Source organism: Patagioenas fasciata, chromosome 5, assembly GCF_037038585.1.
Source record: "Patagioenas fasciata isolate bPatFas1 chromosome 5, bPatFas1.hap1, whole genome shotgun sequence".
Lineage (NCBI taxonomy): Eukaryota > Metazoa > Chordata > Aves > Columbiformes > Columbidae > Patagioenas > Patagioenas fasciata.
In genome coordinates this window covers 59,373,848-59,399,506 of record NC_092524.1, presented here as the reverse complement: position 1 = coordinate 59,399,506, position 25,659 = coordinate 59,373,848, and the positions used below count along the sequence as shown (strand labels likewise).

The 25,659-nt window shown below is 37.0% G+C and overlaps 1 protein-coding gene across 2 annotated transcripts in view; it reads right to left on the bottom strand.

Moving 5' to 3' along the window:
- Positions 1-25,659, bottom strand: part of PPP2R5C (protein phosphatase 2 regulatory subunit B'gamma) — an 85,936-nt gene that overhangs the window by 9,116 nt on the left and 51,161 nt on the right. For both annotated transcript variants that reach the window (XM_065838709.2, XM_065838710.2), the window contains 10 exons: positions 25,061-25,260; positions 15,307-15,417; positions 14,599-14,691; positions 14,376-14,506; positions 11,969-12,028; positions 9,270-9,378; positions 7,067-7,120; positions 4,244-4,414; positions 3,548-3,675; positions 1,940-2,041 (listed from right to left, as the gene is read on the bottom strand). In XM_065838709.2, the coding sequence (XP_065694781.1) occupies positions 1,940-2,041; positions 3,548-3,675; positions 4,244-4,414; positions 7,067-7,120; positions 9,270-9,378; positions 11,969-12,028; positions 14,376-14,506; positions 14,599-14,691; positions 15,307-15,417; positions 25,061-25,260 (1,159 nt within the window). The remainder of the gene's footprint in view (positions 1-1,939; positions 2,042-3,547; positions 3,676-4,243; positions 4,415-7,066; positions 7,121-9,269; positions 9,379-11,968; positions 12,029-14,375; positions 14,507-14,598; positions 14,692-15,306; positions 15,418-25,060; positions 25,261-25,659) is intronic.

Sequence of the window (25,659 nt, the reverse complement as noted above, 5' to 3'; positions counted from 1 at the left end):
TTCTTTCTTAACGATAAACAACTTATTGCAGAGACTAGAAGGAATACTTGTCTTTGGAAGGCGGTACAGTTTAAAAGGGCTTTTAGCTTAAGAGTGCTAAAAATGTTCTCAGGCTTCAATGCATACAGCAGGTGGTCCAAATGTAAAAAAAAAACCAAAAAAACCTAGTTACATTAAAGCATACGCACAGTTTGCCTCCAACTCTCCATTAAGTTAAATTTGGGCTGGGGTGGAAGAACTCTTTAGCCATCTTCTTTTAAGTTCTTGTGAGGTGAGGGGTTGTTTTTTGGTTTTGTTATTAGGTCACTCTGCCTGTCTTAGTTCACACTCAAAACACTACCCATAAAAAACACAAAAAAAATCTCCAGAGAATAAAAGATTGCTTTCCTATTTAAAAGGGATTCTACTTATTTGCTAGGAGGGAAGAGAGACTTACATATTTTTAAAACCAAGAAAAGTTCATATTTTGTTATCTCTAAACCCACCCATACATCTTAAAAATTGATTATACTACAAGCTCATTTCTACCTAAACTGTAATAAGGAAATGGAAAACTTCGGCAGATCAACCTACATTAAGAATTTGTAATACTTCTAGTATATTGATTTAAAATAGGTGTATAATTTGAACCATTACTTGAAGGGATCCCTGTTCACTCTGAAACTAAAAATAAAATTCAAATTCAAACGCAGGCATTTTCAGTACCCACTTCCTAACTACACTCCTCAGTCCCTAAAATGAGAGCCAAACCATTAATACTTTCGACTTGGTTATGTTTAAAACAAGACCAGTTCTCTTTTAGTGATTTTTCCTTTCAGTTCTTCTAAGTAACTGCATTTTTCTGAATCTGGCTGCATGTTTTTCAGACACCGTTCGCTCCGGAGCTGGTAACGGTAGCAATGGTGTGCAGAAGAGGCCCAGGTTTAGACTCATTGCTACAGCAGCCAAGGTTACTGATAAATTTTGTATGCGCCCTAAGTGAGAGGGACATATTTGCAAGGTGGGGCGGACAGAACAGGTGACTGAAATTGACCAGCTAAGTATTCCATCCCATACACATCATACAGCCTATCAAAGTGGGAGATCATGAGGGTCTCACTCTCCTTGACCACAGCCGGCATCTAAGCAGGACCCTGCCTGTCATTGCTGTGATCCCAGGCCTAGTTCCAGACCCTGCGTCCCTGAATCCAGCTCTGGTTTACTGCGTTACAGGTACTCAGTTCCACCACAGGCCCCCCGCTGTGCTACCCCGGGAAATTCAAGATTCATTTTGTATATTTTGTATTATTCTATTTATTAGTGGCATTAGTAAAGCATTTTTAACTTTTTCCAACTTGTAAGTCTCTGTTCGTTTTCCTCCTGTGACCTTTCCTAGCGGGGAGGGGTGGGGGTATAACAGAGAGCATCTGTCATGGTTTATTGTCACCCTGCATTAAACGGTGACATATACTCAGCAGGATTCTTCTGGCAAATAACGTATACATGCCCCTTATTACAACAGAATAACAAGTTTATTTTAGGGTAATTTTTAGAAAAACAGGCACTTATGCTCACACACAATGTAATGCTCAAAAATACTGGAAAAGTGTTTTGGGAAGAACTGAGTGACAACATGGAAGAAAATAACACCGGATAAATAAACCACGCTAAAATAAACAGAGGATGTAAACTAAACTGTTTAACAGATCTTTTACACTGGGCTCTGCAATCAGCAGTGTCCTTCTCACAAAACATTAATTTTTTAGGAAGATGGTGACCCCCAGTAGTATTAGGCCAAAGACTACATGAAGCATCCTATTCTTCAGGAGATTTTACAGTTCATATATAACAAGAAGTTCAAATGGGCACAGCTTCTCACTAAAGACAGTCATTTTTCAGAGCTAAAGCACTCTGAACAAATTACTCAAGAAGAGACAGACACACTGACATGAAAACTTACTTCAGTTTTTCTGCTTTAAATTGCTGTGTGCAGTCATCGAACAGTTTTTGGTTCATCTCCATGAAGAGTTTCAGAGCATTGTATATCAAGCCATGTATTGTCCTATAAGTAAAACTTCTGGTTGAAACTCATAGTACTTTAAACTTTGAAATCTAGTTTTTCTGGTCAACAGTAGCCAATAGCCTACATAACTGGAAAATTACATCATTTCAGAATAAGTGGGAACAGAACTAGTTAGTGGAAGTTTCAGTTTACTCTCAAAAGGGTTAATACAAGTACTAAAATTACTAACTTTGAATGCAGTTTTCTTTCTCTATAGTATTACTTGCCACTTGCGATGTTTGTAGTATTTGTTTTAAATATTACATGTACCAATACAGGACTAGTTTTGAAATTCAGTTGCTGACGCTAAATCAACTACAGTTATTAGAAAAAAATGTAAGATGAAATTAAAGATCTTGATGCAAGCAAATAACTGGTAACTGACAAATTCAAGAAAAAGGTTAGTGATTAAAAGGAGCCTAGAAAAGATATAATTGATTTTGAAAACTGCCATGCAGCAACAGTACTCACTTGAACAGAGTTAGAAAGTGTTAGAAAAGTGAAGTGGAAACCATCAGAAAAAAATAAACAAAAATAATCTGTTTATGAAGCACTTTGACAAAGTTATTTACAGCTCCAGTCTGTAACCATTGCTGATCATTAAGTCCAAATAGCAATCAGTGACATGATTACTTTGTATCATATATGTGAGTTACAAGTAAGAGAGCAGCTGTACTGGGTGGCGTGACTTCTGCTCGGAATGGAATGAACGCATGGCCCTGAGCCAGGGGAAAACAACCAACAACAATCCACATTTCCTACACACAATCGCATCACTGAATCGGAATTTCATTAATGAGTATATTATTTGTTACTGCTTACATCCAGTGAGAGTAACCAATCCCTTTAACATTACTTTATCCTCCATTTATTTTCCTGTGTTTAGTGGCAGATCGATTGCTGATCCTCGGCCAGCGCCAGACGGTGACACTCTCACCACCCCGGCAGTTGCACTGCGGCTCAGACAAAGAGGCGCTTTACAGCAGAACAGCTGCAGAAAGGAGCTGACCAGGACTGGTTTTGTGCGTGAGTACTATGTTATTGCGGGGGAAAAAAGTGAAAATAGTCAATGGAGAAAGAAAACAAACTAAAAGGCGGGGAGGGGGAAGGAAAAAATGACCTGATCTGCAACATATTCCAGTAGAATGCAGAAGAAACGCAAATCAGCAGAGGTTAGAGAACAGAAATCAAAGTTAGCCTGTAGAAGTATCTGGACTACACGTTAATGGGAAATTTGCTTTATATTAATAAAAATATGTCACGGATTAGATGCACTAAAACACTGTTTCTTCTTTAACAAAAATAGGAAAAACTATCTTCCTCAATTCTTACTATTTCCTGAAAATGTTGACAACAGTAGTCTCCTCCTCATCCAGCAACTTTCACGTCATAGAATAAGCAGCTCAACACACTTAAAACTAGCAACTTAAAGATCTGAACTGCTTTTAAGCCTAAAACTAGACATAAGTGAAGTAGTAGAGTTTCATTTGTACAAGAGTTTCTTACTTGTTCCAATGTGTCTTTGAATTCCGGTACAAGGATGGAAACATGATGGGTAAAATCTTTGCTGCATTATCACTAATTAAACTCATAATATATTCATTATTCCAGTAGTATAATGCTCGCTCCGCAACCTAAGACAACATGAAAAAATGAACACTTCAGACAATCTCTTAAAGAGCAAATAATCGAAATATTTGGCAAACGTAAGGGAAAGGTAAGAAAGGCTACAACTCAGATTTGGGTTTTTCTCTAGTGCAAATGGGAGTCATGGAGCTGATGGAAATGGAGATGGAAAATTGCCTTTTCCCTGATAGGAATACGATTCAAAGTATAACCTATGAACTCTGAAAATGAAGCAAAGAAATGTTTTCACAAAGAAAGATTATTTGTAGAACTCTATTACAAGCAGTGAAATGCAAATACAATGTACTGAAAGGGTTCAGGTACTTCTGTACTGGTAACCAGTGAGCTTCTAAGCTTTTTTGTTAGACATAACACTGAAGTGCATCGCCCAAACTGAATGCACATACTGTACTCTTGAAAGTAAATCATAAAACTAACATTTGGATCCCTAAAATTTGACACAGAAGACTTTTTTTAACCAATAAAATTCATTACAGTGAATAATAGTTGGTAATGCCAGTAACAGCTCTGCTTTCTAAAAATCCTCATGCTATTGTACATTCAGCAAGTACAGACCTGAAAGTGTGGACTGGACACACATTTGGCGAGCTGTCTGAACAGAGGCTCCATAACCTTTACAAATTCAGATGGTTCAATAACATCTAAAATTTCTTCTAGTTCATTTAAAAACATGACTTCTTTTGGACTGTGAGTCTTTGGCCAGTATTTCAGCAGTGCCATTACAACCTGCAGAGACAAAATAAACATAATCTTCACCATAATTTGACTTTACCTTGCACTAAACTATATTTAATTAAGCGGTCTGATATTTTAAAGAGAACATAAAACCCAGATTTCTTGTCCCATGTGCCAGCAGTGATATGGTTCAGTGTCACAGAAATAACTGCTAATAGGTCTAAACACACTTATTCAGAATACAAAGTTATATGTTCAAAAATAATAATCAAACGATTACAGAAAGTAAGCTGACATCTAACTTCACATGATCATCAAATTGAAGCGCAAATTTGCTACTATATTATTGGGAAAATAATCTGCCACTCAAGTGATAGCAGCTTTCAATCTCTTAATTGCTTGGAGGCATACTCCAAAGCTCAAGAAATTAAGTTCTATCATTATATTTTAAAAAAAGATTTACTATAAATACCAAAATTGATAAGTGACTGACTACTCTAGACATGTTACTCTTAAACGTCACATCTTATTTAATTGATTGTATTACTGTAATTACAGTCTTAACCTCCTTCGTGATTATTAAATTATTTACCCAGCTTGCTGAAGAAGTTCTTGTTGAGCAAACTATGAACACTCAGAAGATCAGTGAGAAAAGAGGGGGTGGACTGGGAAGGAAAGGGCAAAAAAAATACGGGATCCATAAAAACGTGCCACGAGAGGAAGCTGTCTGCCCATTGGCTCACAGCCCTTCAGAAACAGTCTATAAATCTGTGCAAAAATGTTAATGAAGTCTCATTGAAAAAAAAATACTCTCATCTATGGAATATGCAAGTAGGAAATTTTAAATTTGAGAATTGATACTGCTTTAGCAGTTAAATATATTTAGACGTGTCTATTAGTGGAGTTACCAATTATACCATAATTTATTAAAGAATCTTCAAAAATACACCAAGCTATATTGAAGAAATAACAACTTGAGCTATTAGCCATTTCTGATTTAAGGAAAATGCGATTAAACACAACTGTTTTCATTATAAAAGGACGATAATTTTTCTCAAAGATTGCAGTTTTCAACCCAAAATATAAAATCTTAAAACTTTTTTTACTCCCTCTGTACCATAAGAACAGTTTTTCACGTGCCAATTTGGTGCCAAACAACATTCAAATAGGAGGACATCTTCCTCCAAAAATGACTGACATAGCAGTCAATCTTAAATTTAGATACTTTTGATGAGGAATTAATACAACTTTGAATATAGAAGCTTATAAATGCTTTTTGGTTTGTAGTTAAAGATTAAAAAGCCACGAAGAACAAAACTGAGTGTTTGCCTAGTCCTAGGTGAAGCATCAGAGGGGAAAAAAACCACCAAAACAAAACAGAAGAGTACAGGCTTACAAAAAAAACCTCTTAAAGTGAAGTTTATATGTGTCGTCTTATAAAGTTTAAAAATTGCCAGACACCTATTTTTTTCCCTCATTCGGAAAAAGAAGCAGTCTTCTCTTTTGTTTTATGAAAGTGAGGACATTTTCATAGAAGTCCATCTTTTCATATTTAAGAACTATAGGCAATATTTAACATCATTGCAGACAACTCAGTGAAAAATCAGCGCATCTTTCATGTATGCATGATTTAATCATGAAAGCAGACACTATATGCCCTCAATGAAGCCTTGGAAAATTTATGCAGATTTTTTTAATAAGACATCAAAAAGTCTCATATGACAATTGTAACGGGAAACAAAGTTTTACTTTGTGATGACTAGAATTTTTGGAAGGGGAGCTTAGCACTTTGGTAATGCGTGCGCTAAGTTTTAAAAGAATGTTGTAGTCATGTGCTAATTGGGATCAAAAAGGGAAACAGACTTAAGTACAACTTCATTTAGATTTGTACAAGCAAATATGTAACATCCTAGCTCATGTGTCGAAGCAAGCCAAAATTTCAAGATCTTGTATAGCACGTATGACAGAATGTCTGAGATTTTATATCTTCACAAATATTAAGTTCTACCATTATAAAAGCTCCAAGTAGGATAGAGTTCTTCCTTAGCTGCATACCTCATTTGTTTCAAGAATCCCAGTTTCCCATTTTGCACCGGAAATGGTTATAATCTACTAATGTGCATTTTTCTTAATAGCAATCGTTTTACTGATTGCAACTTAATGATCAAAAACATTCATTCTTACCCACTGAATATCTGGTGTAATGACACGACATACTATCAAGGACAATGAAAAGTATTCATCTATGCAATTATGTGCAGCCAGACCAAAGTCTGGCTTTGTTTACGGTCCAGACTTGGTAGACATGAACAGGATCTGACTCAAAAGCCTTGCATCAGTAGATAGCTCTGTGCTCCACCAGAACATCAGTCCCTCAACAGAGCACAGTTCAGGCAAGCGAATAATGGACTAAACTGCTTCTGGATCAACCACCTCACACCCAGTCAGCCTGAACAAAATAAGCAGAATAAGCTCTGGCCTGTTTGCAGGAGGTATGCTCTTGGTACTGTTTTAATTCATTTGGGACATTCCAAATAATTGTTTAAAAAAATGAATATGACAGACCAAAACAGCTAATATCTGATTCTTCCTAATAAAAACAATTACATATCAATACTTTGTTTCCAAAACCTTCCTAAACAGTATACAGATGAAAAGGATCATAATATTCCAGAATATATAATAATAACAACATGAACTTACTGGTTCTGTAAGTGTGCTGTCCTTTTCCAAAAATTGAACTACACAGTATGCCAGCTACAGTAAAAGAAAGAGATTTTCATTAACATACAATGTGAAACTGAACACACTTTCAAATCATGACCATAAGTGAAAAACAGTACTGAATTCAAATATAAACAAAACAGTTTTTCCATAATTTTACAAAAATTGTTCAGTAGACAATTTAAACAACAAAACGGCAAATACCCTTTACCAGTTTTTCATGACCTTCTCAATTCTGTCCTCATCTTTTTCTGGGGTATAATATAGACAAACACATAATCTGATGTTTTTGTTTTTCAATCTAATACTTTGCATTTCAGCACACTTTGTCTTTTCAAACATAGGATTTAAAAATCACAATCTTGTCCTCTGAAGTACTTTCCACTCACTAACATTTTGGTATCCATGCTGATTTAGTGTTTTCTATTTCATAACCCAAGTTAGTTAATAATGCATTGAGCAGTTATAAATCATAGGATATTCTATATATGAGAATTAATGATAACTATGCATATGAATGCAAAACTGTAACAAGCCAAGGCTGAATTACAGCATTTACCAACTTCAGTTTGGAGAATGAGAGTTGTATCTGTGCCTAAACAGTGAATCATTACATCCCTTTCAATTGACAGGCCACGAATCCCAAAGTAAATGGGAGGTTCACTGCACAGCTCATAAACTGTTTAACCATTTTTCTAACATCTCTCCATTTATAGAAATTCAGCTGATGAGCCCAATTCCTTTCCTGTTTCTGACGACTGCTACCAAGAATGTCTCTAGGTAACCTGAGGAATGTATAAAGACCATTACATCTAGTGCTCTCTGCTAATCTAAAGTAAATTTGAACTGAATATAGAAATTAGCTTTCTTCATGTGTATCTGGATTTGGTGGCAAATGCTTCTGAATATCTGCCACAATTTCCATGTGAAGTTTTGTGGTTTTGCTCTGGTGTGTCACACACTAAGCTCATTTGAAGTACCTTCCCATTTCATTCAGGAGAACATGTAAGAGAAGCATTCCTATGTCGCTGACTTCTTTTTACTGACAGTAATGAGGAATGCAAATCACCTGGAGGCTTTTGAGAATTAATTTGTGAACTAAGGAGAAGAGATAAAGACCAATACGTCTCAGGTAGGTAGAACAAAAGGCAACGATCACAGATCTCTGCACTAGTCGAGATTATAAGAGAGGTCTGATTGGCCACACCCCAACAGGTTATGTTCATAGCATTAGAAAAAAAGAACAACAACATATTTTGAAAGGGGAGACACTCTGGCCTACTACTTCAACAGGAACCGGCGGGAGCCCCAGTAGGCAAGATCCAAAGCAAATGCTTATAAGCAGCTCTAATTGCTAGAGAACTGTAATTATACAAATGGTGTTCTTAAAAATACAAGTTGTTAGTAATTTTATTTGAAGAAATGGTACTTAAAGCTTGGACTACTTGAACTAACATAGAAAATGTTGAACTTTCAAATTAAAAAAACAAAGCTATGTAACAACCTCTCACAGAGAAAATTGCAGAGTATTGAAACAACACTCTTCTCTCTAACATTGTATGATTTTCCTGCTCCTTTAAGAATTCTGAATGGAACTAAAACCCAGCACAGAAGAGGTACAGCTGGTTCAAAAGCACAATACAACTCAGAAGTCGCCCTTTTTCCTGTGTACTTCTAAAAAGATCTACTGACTTAATTAATGATGTAAATAGTAAATGCCCCAATTCTTTTCAAAACATCAACAGTTTTAAGAAACTGAATTCAGCTGAAATTTTCCAGGTAGCTTAGAAAAAAAATGTTTATAGATGGCATCCACTAAAACCATACTTTTCTGCAATTTAGCGATGTCTAACCATTACAGACAGGAACAAGATAAGCAAAAATTTCTGTGCATGGATAAACATCAACAACTTTCACCTTTGCTAAGTACTTCATGTGTATCATCTATCAACACTCCAGTGCTTTTTAAAAAGGTATTTTTATACACACATATATATTTATTTTTTTTCCCCCCTCGGGAAGTGAAGCATTACAGGTACATAAATTAAATCATTTCTGCAAGGCCTCTTAATAGAGAAATGTTGGAGCCTAGAACAAAATCCACACAGAATGACCAGATCCCCCCAGCCTCTCTAGGCAACTTGCTTGAACACTAGTATGAAAAGCGCTGAACAAAACTTACCTGTGGATGGTAGACACTGAGTGATTTCACTTTGTGCAATGGTAACAAAACCTTCAATAGGAATATTTTGTGCTCTTCTTTTAATGGTAAGGCAAATCCATTAATTATGCTGCCAGGGAAATAAATTTGGAAATAAATTTAAAAATAAAAATCAGTAATTACACAAACCGTGCACAATAGAGAATATACCAAACCTCTTGTTTTCATCGCATGTTTTTTTGCAATCTCCTGGAGAACATGATGCAACAGAAAAAAGTACAAATTAAGCATGCAGCAGACACTATTTATTTTTTGATCCAGTTGTCTGACGTTTATAAATTACTAGAACAGTTAGATCAGCCTCTGCCCATCCCTCACCCAAGTCTTTCACAGGTCCCAAATTCTTTTTCCAAGCAAGATATGACTATACCTACACTTCAGATTCTAACTTTTGCTATGAACTATTGGCTATCATCAAAGCTTTGAATACATATTTCTCCCAGCTTCTTCATGGAATTAAAGAATGAACCAGAGACTGGATGTAGAACAGATGAATCCAGGCGAGCATACAAATCAAAACACGACTTCTGCTAAAACATTACTGTTTCTGTAAGACTCTCACATATAACCAAACATCATCTCAACACACAGCATCCCAGTTACTGGTGAGTGCAGACATGCCTTGATACTTGGTCAACAGCACCTTCACCTAAAATCACAGTAGTATAACAGTGGTGGTGTTTGCTCATTTTTCTAGCATTAACATCAGTGAGAACCTCCAGAATCCTATTGCCCATTTACTATTTTAAATCCTATTTTATTAATTATAATGCTTTTCACTAGCAAGGACAGAAGGCACCCAGGCATAGCAACCTATCAAACACATCTTAAAAAACAAAACAAAACCAAACCAAAAAAAATACCAACACATTAAAAAATTCAAAGTTTCATATCTATTTCAGATCTCAGAAATCAGATGATGTCCCAGAATTAAAGCTAAGTAACACTCACCCTTGCTACACATGCTTAAAATAATTTTCACTAGTAGTGACAGTACAAGTATTATAAGAGTATGTGGTTATTCCTCCTGAAGTCTCAGTGCATAATATTAAAACCCTCCTTCTGCATTAACAGTTCTATGGTGCTCTTGCCATAACTTCAACATACTTGACACTACGTTAACTTCATAAAAAAAAGTTTCTCCAAAATGTTTTAAGGTTTGTTAACCATGAAGAGGAACAGAATTGTAGGGCAAGTTTGGCCTGGATTGAGCGTGAAGAAATTCTGTGATCCTGCCAGTAGATGATTGTCAGAAAAAAACATAACCACTTCAGTAGATCCTAGTGGAAGTGTTAATTTGTCCAGTATTATATAGCACTCAGCAAAGAATTAAATCCAGTAATTCAGTATGAAATTAAATTCCTCTTTAGTTCTGACAAGGCAAAACGCAGGGACTCAACTAAAAACTATTACTCATAAGCAGCTCAATGTCAACAGCACGCTGCGTGAAACTCCTATGGATTGGAAGAATAACCAGTACAGAACAGTTTCAGCTCAGAAGCCTCATTTAACTACTACAAATTTTTATTTGGATGTCTGGGGAAAAAAATAACTTTTAAATTTGTAACATTTAAAGCTAACTTAATAAAACCAAGAATGAAAAAGGTGGTGACTTAAGTAACAGTTTTGAAGATCTAGCTCCCTGTTCTAGTATTTAAGTTCTACAAGTTTTGGTGTATCTTGTAACTTTAATCACTGAACATCAAATGACTACTCTGGGCAGAAACGCAGACCTAGAAAGTTTTAAAACAGCTTTGCAGTATCAACAACATCGTGGGCTGCAGGGAGATGATCCTTCCCTTCTGCTCAGCCCCGGTGAGACACATCTGGAGTGCTGGGGCCAGTTCTAGGCCTCCCAGGACACAAAGGACATTGACACACTGGGGGGAGTCCAGGGAAGGGCTGCAACCATCATAAAGGAGCTGGAGCATCTGACATACAAAGAAAGGCTAAGAAAGCCTCCAGGTACTAGAAACAGCGACACATTGCCCAGGTTGTGGAGTCTCCATCTTTGGAGATTTCCCAAGCCCAACCAGACACAACCCAGAACAACCTGTTCTTGCTGACCTGTTATTTTTATGTGCAAAGATATAGAAATGTCATAAAATGAACCTAACTAGGCTTTTATAGTGTATTAATGTATAAAACCTAAAAGCTTGCACATGGATTAGAGAAATCGTTTGATAAAAAACACACTAGTTTTGATGAGGCTATCAGCTTTAACTGGTAACATTTCAGTTTCAAGGGCTTTCAGATGCATCACTGAAGTTTGCTATAAAATGAGATTAAAAAAAGTTTTCTGAAGTTTCAGAACCTATGCTTTGTTTACCTGCTATGCATTTAGTGATGTTAGAAGAACTTTTGAATAAATTTCAACAAGTTACATGTTATTTCTAGTTGCTTTACAACTAGTACTAATTGCAAAGATCCTAAGCTAGAAGAATTTAAAAAAAAGTTTTAAAAAATTGTCACATCCCAGGACTTTGCTACAGGGTTCAAGTTTTTGCTGGGTTTCTGCAACCTTCCACAACACTTATTCTCTTTTTACAGCTTTGCTTTGAGACAAGATTAAAATAGCTTCATATCATGTGACAATCTCTAATCCCCAACCTGATCTTTAAAGTCTACTCTGGAGAACAAGTAAGTTTAACTAAACTTACCTTCCCAGTATTTCCAGTAATTCCGCTATGCCATTGTGATGTTCTGTTTCATAAATAAACCTAAAGAAATGAAAAGTTTTACTCAGTTACTGTTAAATAGAGATAGAAATCTAACACCAAGATCCCCATGTAACATTACAGGTAGCCTTGACCTCCCAGGTTTTAGTCAGTAAAGAGAGAACAGAAACACATAGTGGAAAAGAAACTTGGTGTTGAAAGCAGCTTGATTTGTGTTTCCACATCAATCTGCTTTCAAGCTTTGTGCTTGCTCTTTTCTCCCACATTTAGCAAAGCAGCATGTGCTTGAGCTTTTTCCCATAATCATATTCAATGCCATTTTAATAATGGAAAACTGAACACAGCAAACAATGCTTTAAATATCAAAATAACACAAGCACCTGGCATCATTAAATGCCATGACTCAGCCTTCTATAGGGCATACAAGTACAAGGTGTTCAAACGGTTACTACTTATGGATCTAAAAAGCTCTTTGGCATTACAGATTTCCATGCATACAAAAGGCTCTGTAATGAATAGAGGAAGTAAAATTTTCCTGAATTTTCTTTTGATAGAACACTGTAATTTACTAGGCAATCACCTTTCCACCCTCTTCCCAATCACCCGAGTATGAATTTATTGAGAAAGTTCTATGCACAACTTCAGATATTTTGCAAAGAGTTATAAAAACTTACACTTACGAGAAAATAATTCCACTAATTTGAAAATATTTTCTATTTGTCAATTTGTCACAGACTGACATATTAAGAGATACTTTTAATTCAGAATATTTGATCTGACACTTCTTTCTCCTTAAAGAGCCCTTCTATGCAATTCATGCCAACAACTGCAAACAAAACTAAATACAATGACACAAAAACTTCGGACTGAATTAACAGGATCGGTTTAATATATTTTTAAATACATTAAAAAAATATTAATGTACTATTGGGCAGAATTCTGGTCAGTGACTAAACGACAAAAAACACAGATTCCTTAGATAAGCACAATAACAAACTGATGACTTGCAGGAAAAAGTAAAAGAAAAGGAAATATTTTTGAAAAATTCTACACATACTTTAAGAGCTTATCATGCACAACGCACTAATTCAAGACAGAAGTTGAAACAACTTTCCTCCCCGGTGCTTGTATCCCAGGAACACTAGTTTACACTTGGATGCAAAATGTTTCAACTTCTAGCTCCTAAATTTGATATAACTAAGGGAGGTTTACTGTTTAATTTCTTTTTCCCCTACAACTCAGTAGGGAAAGGTAGTCTCAACAGTGCAAATTATATAATCTGCCATATACATTTCAGATTTAAAGCATATTTTTATACAAACTGTTACAATGTTCATCTAACAACTGGAACATTTCTTAATCTTTCAAAAGCCTTGCACCAGATCTGTGTTTGAAGACTTTGCTTCCACTATTCCTGAAAGTTCATTGTTCGGAAGATACACCTGTACTGTCTCCTTAGGACATAATGGCTCAACTGTCTGCATCACACTGAAGGCTTAATAATTATTTTTAAGTAGTCCCTCTGTATCTCTCCTAAAGGCTTCCTTGTTACCACAGACTGGGAAGATAAGCTCCCTCCACAGCTGGTACTGAGGGGTGTCACTCATTGGATGGCACCAAGTATGTGGCAGCTTTTTGCTATTTTCTTAAAGGGGTAGCATGATAAATTCATTTCAGGATTAAAACAACAGTGGTAGAGGACAAGGGAAGCATGATGGAAGGACTGTAAAACAGATACACAACATAAATATATATAGAAAAGTGTACCAAAACACTAATAAAAAGGCACCATAATATTGAATTCACACTTAACATAATGACAGTAGAAATATACTTCTAAAGATCTTTGGTAATACTGTGGATTCATTTTTCATCTTTACATTTTTTGTATCAGGGATGATACTACAGTTTATTCTATGGTGTTAGAAATATGTCACAAGACCTAAATGGTACATCTCAGTTCGCAGGAAAGAAAAGGGAGTAAATATGTTCCTGCAAGCAACTTCCAGATCTCTAAGTCACAGAATCACAGAATGTTCGAGCCCAACTTCTGCATTAAGAACAACTACATTTTATTAAGGTACTACTGTAATACAAATACTACTACCGAGTAAGAAAAAGCAAAAACAAAACAGAACACCAAACCTCACAGATAAAGATAACCAAACCACCACTGAATCACACACAAACTCAAATTTCAGCTGTCAAATTTATGGTGTATGCAAGACTACCCTTATTTAAATCTCCCTGGTTGGTATTAATTATAGTTAGATGTAGCAATACTAGGTATAAACTTACTAAGAATTTTAAAAACTGCTAGCACTGTCTTGGGAGTATTTTTAGTTGTATACCTGACCACATGCACCAGAATACAAAGATGTTGACATACCTATAAAATATATTATTAATTTGTTTCCGTATGTAAGCTCTTAGGCCTAAGAATTTCCCATATATTCTGTGAAGAGTTGTTTTAAGAAAATCTCTTTCACGAGGATCTTCACTGTCGAAGAGCTCTAAAAGCTGCAAAGGAGGAAAACAAGAGATACACTTTACTCGAATCTTATGCATTGTAAAAAAATTTAGAGTTTGAAGTTACTTTCTTTTTTCCTCACCTGTAATACAAACTTCTGATCAATATATTTCTTAGCTATGTTAGGTTGGAAATCTGGAGATTCTAAAAACCTTAAGAAAAATTCATAAACAAGCTGAAAAAGAAAAAAAGAACAAAAAGTATTAGTCTTTTAAACATAGATCCATTCTAGTAGCAGCACATTACCAAAATTACAAATCAGTTACTCAGAACTGCATTATGTTTTTATTGATACTTATTTATATAATACGCAGTAAAAGCTTTGCTCTGGCTCTCCTGACAAAGTACAAGAACTTAAGGTTCTTTAAACCGCATTGAAATTTTGCTGAGCTCCATCACTAGATTTTACTCTGACGACGTACAGTAATCTAATATTCACCAAGCCCTGAAGTGCATGTTATGAAAACTCTGTTCTCCTCTGTCTGTCATGGTACCTCTGAAAGCCAGAGCTGTGCCAGAGTCAGATCAAAGCATTCATAGTGACAAACTGCATCTCATTTAAAAATCACAGCAGTTACAGCTGTACCGCAAGAAACAAACCTCTAACCTCTAATAATGCTAACTAAAAGTTTTAAAAAGATTATCAGTTTAAATGTAATAAATATTTTAAATATTGCAAATAAATGTAATTGACTTGAGATAAACCCATCAAGTAAACAATTTTAAGTCAATAAACAATGACTTCAATGTCAAAATTTTGTTAGACTGTGACTTCATCTTCCTTAAATACCTGTAGATGAGGCCATGCAGCTTCTAAGGTGGGTTCATCTTCCTCTGGATCAAATTCTGCTCCCGTTGGATTGGAAGATGGTGGTAATGTTCGAAACATATTAACTGCAAACTGAAATCAGGAATGTCTTTAAGAACTTTCAAACAAGTGAATAATTTTAAAAATACTTCAAAGATGGTTTTGACTAAGAATTCTCCACATGAATTATTTTAATTAATGTTTGCAAAAATACAGGCTACATAACCCAGTAGTTTAAACAATAATGAGGTACATTGATTCTTCTTCAACAATTTCTAACTTGGAGAACACTTTTCCAGGTAATACTCTTTAAAGCACAAACTTACTGCCAGGACATTTTCTATGAGGATATTTCTCTGATCTCTTTACACACACATTCTAAAAGCCCAAACAAATGCATATCAAGTGTTTACACAAACATTTTAATATATATATACACTTCATAAGGCCTTACAGCGACCTACAGAAGAAGTCAGAGGCAGAGATGCAAAACAGATTATCCACAACTGTTCTTCTCTGCAAAATATTATCAGTTTCCTTCCATGCCATGAGTATATAACATGGAAAAACTTTAAATCCAAATCCTCCTTCCTCCTCTTACTGGTATTTCTCTTAAACCGTGTCCATCTACCTGACATCACAGAGTACTGAGCGGGGGAGAAATGCGCATCCTAATCCTTTAATCTTTCACTTCATCTGAATTCTCAAAACCCTGAAAACTGTTTAGCATCCTCATGGAACTGGAGCAGACTACAAAGATGAATCACTTTCCAAGTAGTTGATATGTACACAGACAAATTATGTTTCTAAGTGCTTGTTTGGATGCACATTCATACTGTGTTTGAAGCAAAGTAATGCTTTTCACAAACCCCTTCAAGATGAAGAAAGTTTCGAAGTCCCTAAAAAAGACAAAAAACCCATTCCCTGTCATATAGACAGAACATTTTTCCATGAGGTTGCGGTCTGGGCAAAACAACCTCATAACTAAGTGCTTGGAGCTGGAGTTTTCTTTAATAAAAATGTACCAGTAGAAACAATCGCATATTAATTCATACAATGCATTATAATCACAAAACGTAAAATACACTTGTTGGCTAAACAAAAAAAAAACATTACATGATTTTTGGGATAAATTTAGCACACCTCATCTAGAGTGGTGCAAAGATCTAAAAGGTCTGCAGTATCCTAAATTCTCCATGGGAAATGCTAGCTAGCCGAACCAGCTGGCTCCACTGTGAATAACAACGGAACAACAAGCGAGGGATTCAAATGAATGTTCTCACACTCTGAGGGGTTAATGATTAAAACTTTACTGGGCAAACTGGAAAGAAAAGGTTTCTGCACATGCAAGTAAGAAAACCTGAAAAAGCCTCTATCTGTATACCCAAGACTGCTATGGCTGTCAATACTGAAAAGAGACTAATTCCTCAATTCCACTTGTAATCCAGAGCATTAGGTAGGGCAGACGTTGGGAGGAGACAACCAAATCGCTGAGCAAGTAGAAATACATAATCTATTTAGCCACACCCAATAGAGACTTTCTTGTTCTATTTTCTTGCTTACTCATTATCAAACCGGTACCAAGCAGTCTAAACTTATTTCTGTACAGAATAAAAGAAAGATCAATTTGAATTAGTATATGGTCCTAAACCACCTCCACTACTTCAAAATGATCCTTTGAGACAAATGCCTCAGTCTCTCTGCAGCTTGAACACATTGCAGAAATGAGAAGGCTGCCAAAATAAAAACATAGTGGTGTTCTGTCCTATCCCTTCACAATGACTGATTACATCAGGCTTCATAAAGAAATTCACTTCAAGACTATACCTACTAGTCAAGGAAGGGAGCCAGGAGACCTGCGTGGCTAAACAGGGGATTGCTGGGTAAACTCAGGTGGAAGAGGAGAGTTTACAGATCATGGAAGGAGGGGCTGGCCACTTGGGAAGAATATAAGGCTGCTGTCAGGGGATGCAGGGAGGCAACTAGGAAAGCTAAGGCCTCCTTAAAATTAAAGCTGGCAGGACGGGTCAAGGACAACAGAAAGAGCTTTGTCAAATATGTGGCAGATAAAACTAACACCAGAGGCAATGCAGGCCCACTGACGAATGAGGTGGGTGCCCTGGGGACAAAAGATACAGAGAAGGCAGAGTTATTGAATGCCTTCTTTGTCTCTGTCTACTCTGCCGGAGGCTGTCCCGAGGAGCTCCGTACCCCTGAGGCCCCAGAGGAAGTCAGGACGGTGCAAGAATCTGCCTTGGTTGATGAGGAGTGGGTTAAGGAACAATTACGCAATCTGGACATCCACAAATCCATAGGTCCTGACGGGATGCACCCACAGGTGCTGAGGGAGCTGGTTGAGGTCATTGCTGGACCGCTCTCCATCACCTTTGCCAAGCCTTGGGAGATGGGAGAGGTGCCTGAGGACTGGAGGAAAGCAAATGTCACTCCAGTCTTCAAAAAGGGCAAGAAGGAGGACCCGGGTAATTATAGATTAGTCAACCTCACCTCTATCCCTGGGAAAGTAATGGAACGACTTATCCTTGGTGCCACCTCAAGGCATATCAAGGATAAGAGGGTCATTAAGGGCAGTCAACATGGTTTCACCAAGGGGAAGTCGTGCTTGACCAACGTCATAGCCTTTTATGAAGATATAACGAGGTGGATAGATGATGGCAGGGCGGTGGATGTGGTCTACCTTGACTTCAGTAAAGCATTTGACACAGTCTCCCACAGCATCCTCACAGCTAAACTGAGAAAGTGTGGTCTGGACGATCGGGTAGTGAGGTGGACTGCGAACTGGCTGAAGGAAAGAAGCCAGAGTCGTGGTCAATGGGGCAGAGTCCGGTTGGAGGCCTCTATCTAGTGGAGTGCCTCAGGGGTCAGTACTGGGGCCAGTACTGTTCAACATATTCATCAATGACTTGGATGAGGGACTAGAGTGCACTATCAGCAAGTTTGCTGATGACACCAAGCTGGGAGGAGTGGCTGACACACCAGAAGGCTGTGCTGCCATCCAGTGTGACCTGGACAGGCTAGAGAGCTGGGCAGGGAAAAATTTAATGAAATATAACAAGGGCAAATGTAGAGTATTGCATCTGAGCAGGAACAACTCCAGGTTCCGGTATAAGTTGGGGAACGATCCATTAGAGAGCAGTGTAGGGGAGAGGGACCTGAGGGTCCTGGTGGACAGCAGGATGACCATGAGCCAGCACCATGCCCTTGTGGCCAAGAGGGCCAACGGCATCCTGGGGTGTATTAGAAGAGGGGTGGTTAGTAGGTCAAGAAAGGTTCTCCTTTCTCTCTACTCTGCTCTGGTGAGACCACATCTGGAATATTGTGTCCAGTTCTGGGCTCCTCAGTTTAAGAAGGACAGGGAACTGCTGGAGAGGGTCCAGCGCAGGGCAACAAAGATGATGAAGGGAGTGGAGCACCTCCCTTATGAAGAAAGGCTGAGGGAGCTGGGTCTCTTTAGCTTGGAGAAGAGTAGACCGAGAGGTGACCTTATTAATGTTTACAAATATATAAAGGCTGAGTGTCATGAGGATGGAGCCAGGCTCTTCTTGGTGACAACCAATGGCAGGACAAGGGATAATGAGTTTAAGCTGGAACATAAGAGGTTTCACTTAAACTTGAGAAGAAACTTCTCAGTGAGAGTGACAGAGCACCGGACCAGGCTGCCCAGCGGGGTTGTGGAGTTTCCTACTCTGGAGACATTCAAAACCTGCCTGGACACATACCTGTGTAACCTCATCTAGGTGTTCCTGCTCCAGCAGGGGGATTGGACTGGATGATCTTTCGAGGTCCTTTCCAATCCCTAGCATTCTATGATTCTATGATACTTGCAACACTGAAGTATATTCTGCTTTCAAATACACAGACCATTTTGTGCTTCCTAAAAATACTCAGATAATTTAAAGTAAATTTCAGTAACATCTGCTCACAATGAGAATGGTGGATCTGCTGAATGGAGCTATGTCCTGCACAAAACTCATCTATTGAATCAGCTGCAGCAGTTACACGTAGCTTCAGCATCAGGCATACATCCTAAATATGTACCACAAGTACCAGTAGGAGTTAACCTATACATTGTTATTGATGTTCGGTTGCTGTTAGATTGGAAGTGTCTTTTTGCAAGTATTTAAGGGAAAATCTGAGAATACACTTGCAAAGCCTGGCAAAGCAAGAGATAACAGAGCAGAGAAGCTGATCTGCCAGGAAAAAAAAATTATTTGCAAAAGGCTACATCACCAGGAGCAGCAGAAACATTTACTGAGCCTTTTCGAGAAAACCAATACTTGGCTCAGCAAACATGCCAGTACAGGGCATCTCCAGAACCAGGTAGGAAAAAAATAAGGTTACTCCATTCGAACATGCACTGAACTGGATGTCTTACTTGAGGAAGCAAAAGAACATTTTATTTATTTCATCAGCCAAAAGTTTCCTACACTTTTAACAACTATGTAATACAGCTCAACTTGAGAAAAAAACCCCTAAACCCTACAAGTTTGAATTTAATTACAATGTAGCTATTCAGAATGCAAGATCTACTCTAATATCCCATTTAAGATGTATTCTTTATACCACAATTTCAGTCTTCTGTTCAAATTCCATCACAGATAAAAATCATATGTGCCATACACACATTCTTATTATTTTCTCAGGTTTTATCGAGGTTTTTTTTTTTTGGTTGGTTAGTTTGGGACTTTTTTGTGTCTTTATTTTTTCAAATATTATCAAAGCTTTCTTGCTGATCATTTGAAGATTACTTTGAAAGCTCTGAAAGATTAAGCTGAGTTTAAAGATGCTACTTCGCAGAGGAATGTGTTCCACCCATCTTTGGTGGGATCCTGGGAAAGGCAGCAGAATGCCATGTTTCTTTCTTCACATGCTGACTTCTCATCAACACCTCCACTCACAGTTAAAATAATGCTGTGAATTACCTATTAACTGGCAGGGCTAAGGAGCATATGTACATGCTGTCCTGCCATCTCACATGTGACAGATGGCAGAGCAGACAGTGGGAGGCAGTAGCAAACCGTATTAGCTAAATCTGCAAGAATGACATCATTTTCCCATGAAGGAAAAGTCATTCTGAGGCTCTATTTTTCTTCAGAATATTCCTTCATTTCAGCCACTGAGATGTAGGTCTGATACAGACTGAGAATGACATATCAGAATAATTACTATTTCAGAGAATTAAAACTAAAGCTAGAATATCTTTATGTTCCCCTTTTTGAAAGCATGGACATCAAGCAACTAACAACCTCCAACCTTCGCCTAAAAAATATGGTGAAAACAATACTCAGTGCTCTTCCAAGAAAATAAACCCAGGAAGACTAGACTTGAAATTTAAAATTCACTAAGGTTGTTAAGCAAATGGAAGAATAATCAGCTTTTTCTAGATGAGAAAGTCTCAGGCTCTCGCTACAAAAAAGAAAAGTCAGGTCATGTAAGGTATTAGGTACAATGCTTTACATTTTTTATTTTTGAGAATATCAAATAAAAAGATTTAAAACCCAAAACCAGAATAATTTGTTCCACGAGCAATGGAACAAATGAAGCCTGATTTGATGTGCTTTGTGTTTCATATCCTTGACTAACAGAACACAAATTGCTCAAATCAAGGTGCAGCATCTTTCAGTGAAGGCACAAACCTGAAATTCTCTCATCTATTAAGCCACAGAAATTTAGGAAAATTTGCAATGGATTAGTATGAGTGAGACCTTTACTTTTCTGCCAAAGGCTGATCTTTTTCCTAACTTCTCAGTCTTTTGACCACACAGACAAGTTGCAAAACCTAATTTTCTCTAAGGCAAATTTCCCACAGAAGTACTAAATAAACATAGCGTAACTTCAAACACAACCCTAACGCAGCTCCACCCCCCTCCAACAAAACCCCACAAGCCCCACCAAATTTATGAAATGTGAATCTTTAGGAGAACTGGGCTGCTGTGTTAAAATTCTCTCTGTGCTGCTACCACTGACAATATTTGAATGCAAAGGACATAACTTAGGAAGACAGCAGAACAAAAAAGGAAAAGCTGCATTTTTACTGCATCATAGACATGCTTGCTGTAATGGTAGTTATGCACCCTGCTTTTCTGGTGGCCCATTTTGTATAACCCTGGAGAATATTTTCAAGCAAGTAAGTGTCAGAAATATCTTTATGCATTTTCTCCTCCCTTGTGCTGAGAAGCCTGAGTGAAGCCTCACATGAACAGCTCTCAATGTCAAGCTATAGAATCTGAAAGTCTGTGCCTTTTGTATTCATGTCAATGAAGCCATCCTAATAGCTAAATAGAATCACAAGTAATACATTTCTGTTGACACTAACATCTCTTATTCTAGACCAAAGATCAGAGAACAAAAAAAAGAACCCAACAAAGCAACACAAAACCCACACACCATCAAAATCCCCAAAACAATACCACCACCAAAATAAATCTCATATGTGTATAATTGAGTATGAATTGAGTACCTAATTCAATTTTCGTAATGCATGAAAAGTTGCAGGGAAAACTGCACCAGTTGCTAAACAAAACTCTGTCTGTTCCTATGCATTGTCAATTTTATAAAGCAGTATTAGCCTGTGTGCTTCACAAAAATGCTAATTTGCTATCCACAAGAACTTCATCATCACCACCACTAAGGAAATTATTCTGGGAGCTACAGAACTAAGCAAGCCATATTTATCCAAGCTTCTGAACTACTACTTTCTCTGAAAAGAGTCCTGAACCTCCACATCCAAGACTGGCCCAGCCTCCTCAGGCTCTCTTCAACAGCCTCTGGCTGGCCAACTGGGAAGAGAATATTCATACTGATTTCCACTTTCATAGTCCTTCTTAAAAGAGATACAATCCAGATACTGTCCATCTTTTCCTGAGGTGGAAAGCTGCATTAATTTGGAAAGCAACATTAATTTGGGTCTGTATCCTACATAGCTAGCAAATCTCATGAAGTTCTACAAAACTAATACCCTAATGTTGGTACTTCTGACAAACCACAGCACAGCAGAACATTCTCATACAGTCCAGTTTTCTTCAAAAGCCAAGATAAAAAACCCAAACATACATTCTTTTCTAGTAAGAATCTGTAACAGATGCTTTTGATCAAAAAACCTAAACCTATCATTTATATTTACAAGATTTACTCAGACATTTGTCTGCATGGCTTATGGTTTTGAAAAGAGGTAAGTTCCTGCTCTGAGGCTAATAAATCCAACCTTACGATATCATAACTGAGAAACTGAACTTGTTATACAACCATTTAATAAAAACATTTCCTTTCCCATCACATCTTTATGTACAAATGCAAAAAAAAAAAAAAGAACATATCAGCTGGCTCTTTGAGGACAAAAGAGAAGAAACTCTTGCATTAACACTGGAGAGTAACACTGAATCCATCTTAGAAATTCATTTCTCTCATATCTTTTGAAAAGGAAACTTATGATTAACATTAAATAGTTCAACTAAGCAACTAGATTAATACATAGCTTTAAGACAAGATCTTACTATAAATTAGGCTAGGACACTTGAAGCAAAAAAAGGATGAGGGTGGAGTAGACGGACATGACACGAACACTATAATTGTAAAGAATAAAGAACCACCAGATGATAAGGTAGCTGCTTCCCGTATCAGAAATAAGATTATGAGCTATTGAAAAGGAAAATTTTGACTACTTCTTTGTCACTTGAATAATTTTACTGAAAATACTATTCCTTCTTAATATAATTCAAGGGAAGTAACAGCACACAACTTAACTTATGTGTCTTGGAAGATTCTTGAAGTACACAGAGACACGAGATTTATTTTTCCCTAAAATACACAAAATTAACTGAAATCTACTGCTAGAATTTAGCAAAAGTACATTCCAATTTATATGTAAAAGGCTCAAAGAAAGAGGCTGACAGTGCTACTGCAGGAAGAATACACTACTTTCAGAACAGATGACCAAAAAGAAATTGTTCCATAGAAGTAGCCTAAAAAACCTGCTATTTGAATTTAACCTCAAAATAATAGTCCAGGTGCCTTCACTGACAGTGTCTATTACAGCACCATGTAAGTCCCAGCAAGGAAATCCCACACCCTTTAGAATCTTGCACATGAAAAGCATTTTAAAGTCACTGAAAGAATTGCCAAACAGATGCTGCATGCTTCCAGTAAAATGCTGGTGATTAAGATAGCAGCCAAATTCTGCACCAAGATTTATGAACTGATCGAAGTGCAGACTTTATTACCATTAGTTGCATCTGAATGTGAAGACAGTGTATATTCTCCTCAGCCAAATGTACTCTGGCCACAACTGTTTACTGGAATTAGATAATGCAGACACATAAGGCAAAAATTATAAATTATGGGCAGTTAAGTCTTCTTATGGAAACACTAATGTCTGACATAGATATTCAAGAACTCACCATGAACTCCATTTTACCTAAATGAAGTCTCAGCAAGCTTAACTCTCTTTCAAAACTCCCCTTTCATCACTGTCAAGTATTCCAAGAGAAGCAATCAATTAGCAAAAACCAAAGATACAAATAAACTATCAATCCATGGGAAAAGCCATGATACCCACATCTCCTCATTAACCATCCTCAATGCTTCATGTACGTGTTTGACATCTAGAGTTGTAAGCAATCCTCACATACTCGTAAGTTCTCATGAAAATAACTTCTGTATCAGTAAACACTTATGGCTGATTTAGATAACAAGCAACCTCCAGAATAAACAACATCTTTTATACTATAAATTCTTAGAATCTTTGAAGAAGCTTTGAAGTCTCTGATCTCTGGGAGGACTTCAAAATTTGACTGAGTTCATATTTATGTTAAAGAAACACTTTTCCTATCCCCCTGAAAATTCACCCCAACCTATAAAGTTTTGGGAAAAAAACACCATACCAAACGCAGTCAAGAGTTTCTTCTAGGCTCAGCAGTCAGCTATTTCAGAAGATGGTTTTTGTTCTCAGCGTATTGCAGACAACAGCTACAAGGCCTGAGACCTCAACCTGACTGCTACTCCAGCCAACTCGTGTCTGGTCACTGCAACAAGAGCTGAAAGACCCTCTTACAGTTTCATGGCCTCCTCTGGAGTGGACTTAAGCATGACAGAAAGAAAAAGTGGGGCTAGCTGGCTAAGATTTGGATAGTAAGCAGGGAGAAACAACGCAGGTCTGAACAGTTTGCATTCCTTGTTCCAGCAGAATCCTCATCTGCCATGAGGTGCACTAAATAAGGTCCGACTCTAATCCTCACCTCTGAATACAGAATAAAAATCAATCACTGGTACTGAATGGGATTACATAAATTAAGCATCAAGCTTGCACAGGTGATCTTAATTCTAATATTCTTTTTTTTTTTTCAATTTTCAGTTTTGAAATCTACCTTTTTTTAGACAGCTGGATGTATTTAACATTCCTCTCTATTTTTATAAACATCTATTTAAAAAGTGTGGAAAAAAGCAATCTTTCTTTTTTATACAAGATTTCATTTTTACCAACTTAAACCATAATTTAGTTCTGCTTCATGTATGTGTCTAGTTTTTATATTAAGAAAAATAGAACTCAACACCAGCAATGGGATTAAAAGCATTGTTATGTTACTGTTTTGCAGATATGTAAACATAACTGATCCTTTTTGAAAATTTCAGCATGATTTCTTAAAATAAATTGATACAGCTGAAGAAGTAACTGTGAATTTTAAAAAAAGTCAAAAACAGTTCCCATTGTTAAATCACTTACCATATGTACTACTTCAGGGTAAATAGGTTCTGTAATCACATTGCGATTGTGTGTGATATATTCTACCATTTCACTTAAAGCTGCTCGTTTTACTTCCTTCCACTTTAGGTCACTTAGTGGATCAGAAACAAAGTCAAAAAGTACACAACACTGTCGTAACTTCTGGATAAAAAGCTTTTCTTGATCAGCAGGAGGAACATCTGAAAAGTGAAAAAAAAATTGGTTATAAATGATATTGTAGTGGACTTTACTCTTCTCCCCATTTTTATTTTGCAAGAAACAGGCACAGCAATGTTTAAGACTACAAGCGAACTTTCTGAATCTTCAAATAACTTTCAGGAATATAATGGTCCAGAGTATGAACCACAGTAAAACACACTGCATATGATTTAACAAGACTGCAGTAGTGACGCATACTTACCTTTGCCAGAAATAGGTACCGCATGGAAAAAATACATACTTAAAAAATATCTTAAGGAATTTCCCAAGCAGCTCAGTTTGTCTAAAAAAAAAATTATTATGCCGTATTTGCAGAACTTTTTTTTTTTTTAAAATAAAAGAAATAAATGAGTGGATCTTCAGTTTCAGCATTTAAGCCA